Raw genomic sequence first — 9,425 nt, 5'->3', positions numbered from 1 at the left:
ATATATTATAGATGATGTTTTATAATAAAACATAGCCCCGCAGCCCTGTTTTTGAAAGGAAAGAAACGGACACCGGTTGTTGTTTTTCTTCCAAGGCCGTATATTTAAAGTGAAATTCTCCCGATTTTATAAGGGGGAAAAAAAGACGAGAAAGATTCCCAACCGACGGATATCGAACAGTTTCCAAAATGTGTTTTTTTAAGGTTCATGTACATTGCTTAGGGGGGAAAGGAACTCTGCACACGCTCAGGAGCACTTTCCCCAAATCCCTCCCAGAACAACAAGGGGGGAAAAACCCAAAATGTGAGAACGGAGAGATCCCATTGGTCGGTCGGTCACTAGGTAGAAAACTGTAAACTCGGTTCAAGTCGGTTCCGGAAAAGTCCGTCCACCGGAACCTGTAATGGCAGAAGCAACGGAAGGGAAGTGGCCGGTGGGAAGGAAGCCCAGCCGGTCCGAGGAGGAGGAGGAAGAGAAAGTACTGGAAGTTGGGAGGCGTGGCTTGTTCCTCGTTTCCCGTTACTCGAAACGGTGGGTTCTCCATGGCTGGTTTGGGGACAGGAAGTGGCTGCAAGGGGACAGGAAGTGGGGAGGGAAGGAGAGGGGAAGGGACAGAAAGGTGCTGTGAGGGAACAGGAAGGAGCTTTTAAGAGAACAGGAAGGGACTGAGAGAGAATAAGCAGGGACTGTGAGAGAACAGGAAGTCCCTGAGAGGGAACAGGAAGTGGCTGTGAGGGAGAAATGAAAGGGACTTTAAGGGAACAGGAAGGGACTCAGAGAGAATAAGAAGGGACTGGGAGAGAACATGAAGGGACTGTGAAGGAGATGAAAGGGACTATGAGGAAACAGGAAGTCCCTGAGAGGGAACAGAAGTGGCTGTGAGAGAACAGAAAGGTACTCTGAGGGGACTGTGGGGAAACTGGAAGTGCCTGAGAGCAAAGAGGAAGTGAATTGGAGGGAACAGGAAGGGACAGGGGTAAAACCGGAAGGGGCTGTTCAGGAAGGGGCGGTGAGAAAACAGGAGAGGTCTGTAAGGGAACAGGAAGTGCCTGAGAGTGTACAGGAAGTCTCTTAAGGGAAGAGGAAGGGACAGTGAGGGGACAGAACAAATGGGAAGCGGACAGGAGGCAAGGCTGGGGTAGGAGTGGGGGCAGAACCTGAACCCGGCGCCTGGAGCTCTCCCTGTTGGATGTCAGTTGACATAGTACAACCAGTAGAGAAGGTTGAAGAAGCCGAAGGTGATGGGGAATAGAACCCGGGACCATTTGTCAATGGTGCTGACGTCGGCCAGGTCGGGGATCTTCAGCTTCAGCTTGGAGGACCTCCGGCGCAGGCGGCAGTTGGCCCGGGCGGTGCGGCAGGCGGGTGCCTTCCGGGAGTGTAGGGCGGTGCCTGAAGATTCGAACCCGCGCAGGCCACAGGGGCGCGGGTCTGGCGAGGGCGACGTGGAGAAGAGCGGGCAGTTGCTGTCGGAGACGCCGGCTAGGAGGAGGTTGCTGTATGGGTCGGGCTGTAAGGAGAGAAGGGAGCTCAGGGTAATCTATTCCAACCCATGGGGATCCCGGCCTCAAATACAGGACCCTGAGGTTCACCCATCCCCACCCACTTTTTAGGCAGGAATCTCGCACCTGAGTCCGGGGCTCCAGGCGCCGGGCGCGTCTCTTCTGCTGGCGGGGCCCTCGCCCAAAGAAAATGTAGTTCACCAGGGCATATTCCAGCAGCGCCAGGAAGACGAAGACGAAGCAGCCCATCAGGTAGACATCAATCGCCTTGACGTATGGGATCTTGGGCAGCGTTTCCCGGAGGTGGGTGTTGATGGTTGTCATGGTGAGGACGGTCGTCACCCCTGGGTGCCGCGGCGGGTGGGAGAAGAAACAGGGTTAGTTGGGTGGCCGAGAATTATAGCGCAGGGAAGGCACCATAATTCAAACCTCCGTCTCGATCAACAATCGAAATATTTTTGTAATATCCAAAGATGGGACTGATATATTGAAATCAAACGTTTTCATACTCTGAAATCAATCGATATCATGACTGAAGACGGATATATAGAAACGCCTAGTGAAATCACACCTTTTCATACTAGAAGTCAAGCGATATTGTGACTGAAGATGAATATATAAAAACATCCATGGAAATCCAATGATTTCATATTGAATCTGGATTCCATATGACCTTAATGGGTTGGAGAACTGGGCACCACTTCACCAAATGGGATCAAGGTCGGGTCCTGCCTTTAAGGAAAATCAGATGGACCAATAGAAGGATGGTGGACCTCAGGGTCTTGGTGGACCACCAGCTTGCTACCGGGATATGGGAGAAGGTTCTTGGTGGTCCTCCAACTTCACCTGAATCCAACCCAATGAATGTCAAGAGGTTCCTGCATTTAGGGAGGATCACATGGACCCTGATGGACTCAGGTTCTTGGTGGACCACCAACTTGCTAGCAGGACATAGGAGAAAGTTCTCAGGGTCTTGGTGGACCTCATACTCACCTGAGTCCAACCCAATATGTTTCAAGAGAGACAAAGGTCAGGTTCTGCCTTTAGGGAGAATCACATGGACCCTTGGTAGCAGGACCCCGGAGCAAGATCTCAGGATCTCCTCACCTAGGGCCACCCGGGCGGCTGAAGCATCGTAGTTGATCCAGAAGGAGACCCAGGAGAGGATGGTGATGAGGATGGAGGGCATATAGGTCTGCAGGATGAAGTAGCCGATGTTCCTCTTGATGCGGAAGCTGAGCGACAGGCGGAGGTAGGAGCCTGTTGGAGAAAGAGGAGATGGTCAAGCCGGACAGGACCCCAGAATCCAGATGAATCAGTGAGGACATCTCTGGTATCTTCAGCAGAGGGTGGACTGGAGGACCGTGGTCTCCCACCCTGTGTCTGACAACCCCAGGATTTCAGGCAGGGGGTTAGACTAGATGACCCGACAGGACAACCCACCAGTGGTGAAGACCACCTCACGGGTAACCAGCTTCTGCTCGATGATGGTGAACTGGGGCAACTCCAAGACCTCCATCCCCGTCACGGCCGAAGAGTTTCCTTGCCAGAAGAAGACAATGTCGTCGACGGTGTAGCCATCTGGGAGGAAAGAAAATAAGAAATAATGAGAATGATTCCTGGTTGAAAACTATTCCTGTCTTAAAATTAATCCTGGGTTAAAATTAATTCCCAGATTAGAATTATTCCTGTCTTAAAATTATTCCCGTTTTAAAATTAATCCTGGGTTAAAATTAATCCTGGTGGAAAAGTATTCCTGTTTTAACATTATTCCCGGATTAACATTATTCCCCAATTAAAATCCTCCTGGTTTAAAATTAACCCTGGTTTAAAATTATTCCTGGATAATACTTTTCCTTGATGAACAAGGAATAATTTTATTTTATTCCTGCCTTAAAATTATTCCTGGTTTAAAATAAACCTGGTTTAAAATTATTCCTGCTTTAAAGTTAAATTCATTTTAATTATCCCTTGATTAACAAGGAATTATTTTATTTTAATTTAGTTTATACTTATTCCTGTTTCAAATTAATCCTGGTTTAAAATTATTCCTGCCTTAAAATTATTCCTTGATTTTTCCTGGATACTTTTAATTATTCCTTGATTAACAAGCAATAATTGAATTTAATTGAATTGAATGATACACACAGCTCTCAATTTCCAGGGTGCAATTCTGCTGATCCAGGGGGTATCTCCGGAGATCCATCATACAGGCGGCGGTTGTCGTGATCCTGCAGAAAGAGAGAGAGAGAGGATTCCCAGGATCCATTATGGGGATCCCTGATTGACGGATGCAGGGAATGCTATATATTGATTTTTTGGGGATTTTTCAACCCCTTTTTGGATGATATTCCTGGTCCAATGACCGAACTCGCAAATATTTCTCTAATTTTGCCTATTGATAAGTATTAATTGATAAGTATTAATTGGATGGTTAATTTTATGGACTATTAATGTGTATTAATTGATAAGTATAAGTATTTATGTAAGTATGTAAGTATTTATCTGATGGCTAATTTTTATGGACTATCAAAATGTATTGAAATTGATAATTTTTAACCGTGATCACTATGCAAGGATGAAAGCCGTCATTAATCATGATCCATCCAGTAATCATGATCTGTCCATTAATAATCATTAATCATGATCCGTCCATTAATAATCGCCCCGCCCTGTTATGATCAACACGCACAATAAAAAACTGATTAGCACCCAGTTTGTGGTGATCACTAGGCGAGAACGAAACCACCCATTAATTGACCGTATTTGCAATAACGAACTGGCAGGAGCGAATCGGTTCTTGATTATTGGTGATTAATATCATTAATATCTGCCCACCTCAGGCCGTAGAGGACGGTGCCATCTGGGTGCAAGCGGATCATGCGGTTCTTGACGGTGACCCCATGCAGGAAGGACTTTTTGTCATTAAGAAAGTAGGTGTCTGGGAGCCAGAGCTGGTCGGCGACTCGGTTGTCGAGTGTCAGGTTGAACGGCAGATCGCCGTAGGCAAGCCGCTTGTCCCGCCAGCTCTGCTGGAAGTACATGGTTATGGTATAGTCCTGGCAGAGGAGAAAAGAAAGAGAGAGATGGGGAAAATTGGAGGAGAGAAGAATAGGAGGAAAGAAGGAAGAAAGGAGGATAGGATAGCCGGAAAGAAGGATAGAAGAGAAAAAGGAAAGAAGGGTAGAAGGAAAGAAGGACAGAAGGAAATCCATCTTTTCCAGCAGGATTCGAATCTGGATCCAGTGGAAGTTCGTCCAACTTACCATGTTGACTTCAGAAATCTGGTCGATGCTTGAGATGTGGATGCTCATCCCCACCACCACAGGGTTCCCTGAAATAATAACAATAACAAAACAACACCAAAGCAACAGATATATTATGTTATATTATTATATTATATCATATTATATTACAATAATAGATTATTATATTAAAATGAAGTAATAAAATTATTAATTGCTAATGAAACTCATAATTGGTTAATTTATTGACTTGTGATAAAATGATAAAGATGATCACATGATGAAACCATAAAATCAAATCCTCAATGGGAAGATGAGATAATAAAAGGACATAATAAAATAGTCATAAAAAATAACCCCATAAAATTAAGAAATTAAATTATAAACAATAATCATAACTTTAGATAATAAATAATAAATAAAGGCTAAAAGTCAATAAGGAATAACAGCAAATCGAACAATAGATTATAAGAAAATGATAAAAGAGATAAAAGGGGATAAGAAATAATCATTTATTAATTTATGCCCTAACTTATTATTTATGATTAATTATCTAATTTACTATCAATTAGATTTATGCTCTTTTAGGCGGCATTGCCTTACCTCCAAAATAAAACCGAACCATAGATTAATAATAAAAGTGGATAATAGGCAATAATTTATTTATTTATGACCCAGCATATTATTGATTACCTGATTTATTATCAATTGGATTCATGCTCTAACCTTTAGGCCACGCTGCCTTACCTCCAAAATCGGGCCGCAGGCGGACATCATAGCCTTTGAGGAGCTTGTCCACAATGTCCTTGACCACCGATATGTTGCCAGTGGAGGGGCTGCAAAACAGGAGAAGACAATGGTTGGTCCTCAAAGCAGTTGAGATAAAATTTTGGGGGGTCCCCATTGAGCCCCACCCCATATGGCACCCTATACATTTTGGGGTCCTTTGTATATTGGGGTGCCCAGCTGGTTTAAAACATGGAGGGTCCCACATGGCATCATTTAAACCTGCCCCCGAATCTATTATATTGGGGTTCCCAGCTGGAATGAAATTTTGGGAGAAGATATTGGGAGCCCCAATAAACTTGGCGGGGCCCATCATATATTCTATTGGGGTGTCTAGCTGGAATAAAATATTGTGGGGTTCATATAGATTTGGGGCATTTGAGATATTGGGCATCATGCTTCATGCATCATGCTTCTCACTGCCTCCTTTAAACTTGCCCCCCTGAATTCCAGCTGGGAACCACAATATAATATATTATATGAATTTCATGTAAATACTGTATGGGGACATCATGCTTTTTGTGGCAATTGGAGGGGTCTCTTCCCTATTCTGTGGGGGGCAGCTAGGGGACCCCAGAACCCGCCCCACAAGTGAGCCCCTTGCAGGTTAGCCTAACTGCACCCCCTAAAAAAACCCAGGTGACCCCCATAGGTTGACCTACCTGTGCCCCCTTAAAACCCCACAGGTGAGCCCCCATTACCTGTCTGCCCCCCAAATCCCTAGGGAAACTCCCGCTACCTGTCTACCCCCCCCAAAACCCCAGGGGGCCCTGCTGCCTGTCCACCCCCTAAAAAAAAAACACAGGTGAGTCCTCCGCTACCCGACAGCCCCCCCACCCCCCAGGGGAGCCCCCCACTCCCTGTGCACCGCCTCCAAACCCCAAGGGAGAACCCTGCTACGTTTCCGCCCTCCAAAACCCCCAGGTGAGCCCCCCAACCTACCTGTGCGCCCAGCAGCAGCAGAGGAGGAGACACAGCGCAACCCATGCGCCGTCGCGCAGTCCCCGCATTTCCGAGGGGTGGGAGGTCGGGGTGGGGTGGGGGCAGCACCCCCAAATCGGGACAGCGGTGGGGCCGGCCGGTTCACCTGAAGCGAATGGAAATCCGAATCGAAGAGTGGCGCTCAGCAGGCGCTGGAAAAGGCTCCTCCCGGCAGCCTCGCCATGGCGCAAAACGGACGGGAGAAGAAATGCGCTCCAGTTGCGCGCAGGGTGGCGGCGGAGAGGAGCCAACGGAGTCTCCGGCGAGCGGGCGCACGTGGAAAAGGCGCTTTGGGAGACGGCGGCGGGACGCGGAAGTTGCGCTCCAGAGGCCGCAATCCGAGACGCTGCGCTCAATATGGGGAATGAGCTTTGGGGGGCGCAGGCGAGAATCGGCCAACGGGATTGATGCGCTCTTGAGCGCGAAGACAGGGAAAGGCTGCGCGCCAACGAGGGAGATGCGCTTTGGAGGGCGCAGGCGAGGATGGGCCGCCGGCAGAGAGTCTCTGGCCAAGAGGAATGATGCGCTCTTGAGCGTGGAGACGAGGAAAGGCTGCGCGCCAACGGAGGGAGATGCGCAGGCGAGGATCGGCCGCCGGCGGAGAATGTCTGAACAGACGAAGAAAGGCTAAGCCCAAATGCAGAAAATGAGCTTTTTGGAGACGGTCATAAGGAAAATGCGCCGTCGGGCGCGCAGGCGAGGATGAGCGGGCGCGCAGACCAACGCGAAGGACTGATGCGAGGAAAGGCTGCGCGCCCAAAGGCGGGAAATGCGCTGTCGGGGCCGCAGGCGAATGGAAACGCTCGGGCCCACGGGAAGAATGCGCTGGGGGGAAAGGCGCCCAAAGGTGGGAAATGCGCAGGCGAGGACGGCGGGACGGATCCGAGGAGGAGAAGCTGCGCGCCAACGTGGAAATGCGCCCAGGAGAAGCCGCCCGAGGGTCCTGCTTTTGGAGGAGGACAGACCCCCCAATGGAATCTGCGCGCAAGGTGGGAAATGCGCCTTCGGGGGGTGCAGGCGAGGATGGCGGGACCGGGGCCGGATCCGAGGAAGAGAAGCTGCGCGCCGACGTGGAAATGCGCCAAGGAGAGGATCCCGCCTTTGGAGAGGAGATGCGCCTTTGCAGGAGGAGAGTCTGCGCGTAGCGTGGGAAAATGCGCTTTCAGGGTGGGGGGTGCAGGCGAGATTGACGGGACCACGGACGGATCCGACAAAGTGGAAGTTGCGATCCCGAAGGCTGTAGAGCGGGAAATGCGCCGACCTCCGGGAAAAGGTGGAATCCGGTCTCGGGGGGAGGAGTGGAGGAGGACGAGGCCGAATCCTTGGATCCCTCCGGCGGCGAAATGCGCTCTCGGGGGGCGCAGCCAGGCCGCGAAATCCTCACTCGGGCCCAATCCGCAGGGGGGTCCCGATGCCTTTTGGGAGGGGGCACAAATACCCGCACTTGGGGGGCGCTGGTGGACGATGCGCTCCTGGAGGGTGGCGTAGGGCGGGGGTCGCCGCCGGATCCGTCTGGATGCGTAAAAATGCGCGTTTTCGGGGGGAAGGGCGCGCAGGCCTCGAAATCCGCGCTCGGGGGGCGCCGGGGAGGGGGTGGGATCCGCTCCTGGGGGGGGCGCAGGGAGGCCCTCGCCTCTGTTTGGCCCGGCGGCCGCTGCAGAGGATGCTCCGCGCTCCGCCTTTCCGAGAGGAGGAGGGAGGGAGGGAGGGAGGGAGAAGGAATCACGTGATAGGAAGAGCAGTTTTGGGGGGGAGAACCCCAAAAATAAAGGAAATGAGAATCCGGAAGAAAAAAGCAATTTTTTTCTCCAAAATAAAGGGAAATCGCCCTCAAAGCGCAGAAAGGGGGGGGCGGGGAGACAGAAAGAGAAGGGGGGAAGAGAGAGAGGGAGACGAGAAAGAAAGAGGAGAATGAGAGGGAGAGATGAGGGAGAAGAGAGGGATGGGGAAAGAGAGAGGAGGAGAAAGGAAGAGAAGAGAAAGGAAGGAAGGGAAGAGAGAGAAGAGAGGGATGGAGGAAAGAGGGAAGGAGAAAGAAAGAGAGGAGAAAAAGAGAGGAGGGGAAGAGAGAGAGAAAGAAAGAAAGAAAGAAAGAAAGAAAGAAAGAAAGAAAGAAAGAAAGAAAGAAAGAAAAGAGAGAGAGAAAAAGAAAGGAGAAGAAAGAAAAGAAAGGAAGGAGAAAAAGAGAGAGAGAGATGGGGAAAGAGACAGATGAATGGAGACGAGAGAAAGAGGGGGGAAGAGAGAGAGTACAGAGAGAGAAGAAAGAGAGAGGAGAAAAGGGTAGATGGGGTCATCTAGTCTGACCCGCTTCCGCCTCCGCCATTCTAGGGTTATTTCCCGGGTATAGGGTGGTATATTATTATTATTATTATTATTATTATTATTATTATTAATCTCTCATGAGATTCATGCCTTGCTCGGGGTCCGACTGGATGACCCCTGGGATCCCCTTCCAGCCTGGCCCTTCTAGGATTTTCTCTTCGCTTCTCCAATTCTCCTATGTTCCTCCAGACGGGAAAAAAAGAGCATCCTCTGCTGCCTCGGTGGTCAGTTGCTAAGCAACCCCGCATTCCAGGGATTCTCCCACAATGCTTCGCTCCATTCTGGCGAGGCCCGAAACCTCCCATTTCCACCCGCCGCCGCCCCCCCCAAAGATGTATAGGGGGAAAATCTGACAGCCGGACTAGATCCGGTTTCATCTAGTTTGAACCCCCCCCCCCCCCAGCAAGGCAGGAATCTCATCATCATCTTATTATTATTATTAGAATCTATATACAACGGGGGGGGGGGGTCAGACTGGATGACTTTTGAGGCTCCCTTCTGGGTCCCCCATTCTAGATCCCTGCATTACAGGAGGGTCAGACTGGATGACTTTTGGGGCTCCCTTCCAGCTCCCCATTCTAGATCC

The 9,425-nt window shown here is 49.8% G+C and overlaps 1 protein-coding gene across 3 annotated transcripts; it reads right to left on the bottom strand.

The window, feature by feature from the left end:
* Window positions 1–76: 76 nt before the first annotated feature.
* LOC308579399 (gamma-aminobutyric acid receptor subunit beta-4-like) lies at window positions 77–9,356 on the bottom strand. Of its 3 annotated transcripts, none has more exons than XM_081180473.1 (9): window positions 8,930–9,356; window positions 5,495–5,583; window positions 4,769–4,836; window positions 4,341–4,561; window positions 3,651–3,733; window positions 2,946–3,083; window positions 2,610–2,762; window positions 1,629–1,846; window positions 77–1,510 (listed from the first exon to the last, which is right to left on the bottom strand). In XM_081180473.1, exons 1-9 carry the CDS (start codon window positions 9,214–9,216, stop codon window positions 1,193–1,195), a joined length of 1,575 nt encoding a protein of 524 aa, XP_081036599.1. In that variant the 5' UTR covers window positions 9,217–9,356; the 3' UTR covers window positions 77–1,192. The 3 variants fall into 3 exon arrangements, 2 of the variants coding, with proteins under 2 accessions (XP_081036599.1, XP_081036600.1); XM_081180474.1 differs by lacking the exon at window positions 8,930–9,356 and adding an exon at window positions 6,476–7,101; XR_014004458.1 differs by lacking the exons at window positions 77–1,510; window positions 1,629–1,846; window positions 2,610–2,762; ... (2 more) ...; window positions 4,341–4,561; window positions 4,769–4,836 and having other exon boundaries at window positions 5,497–5,583; window positions 6,476–9,323.
* Window positions 9,357–9,425: the final 69 nt, after the last annotated feature.

Source organism: Podarcis bocagei, assembly GCF_964188305.1.
Source record: "Podarcis bocagei genome assembly, chromosome: Z".
Classification (NCBI taxonomy): Eukaryota; Metazoa; Chordata; class Lepidosauria; order Squamata; family Lacertidae; genus Podarcis; species Podarcis bocagei.
This window is presented reverse-complemented; position numbering and strand designations above follow the sequence as displayed.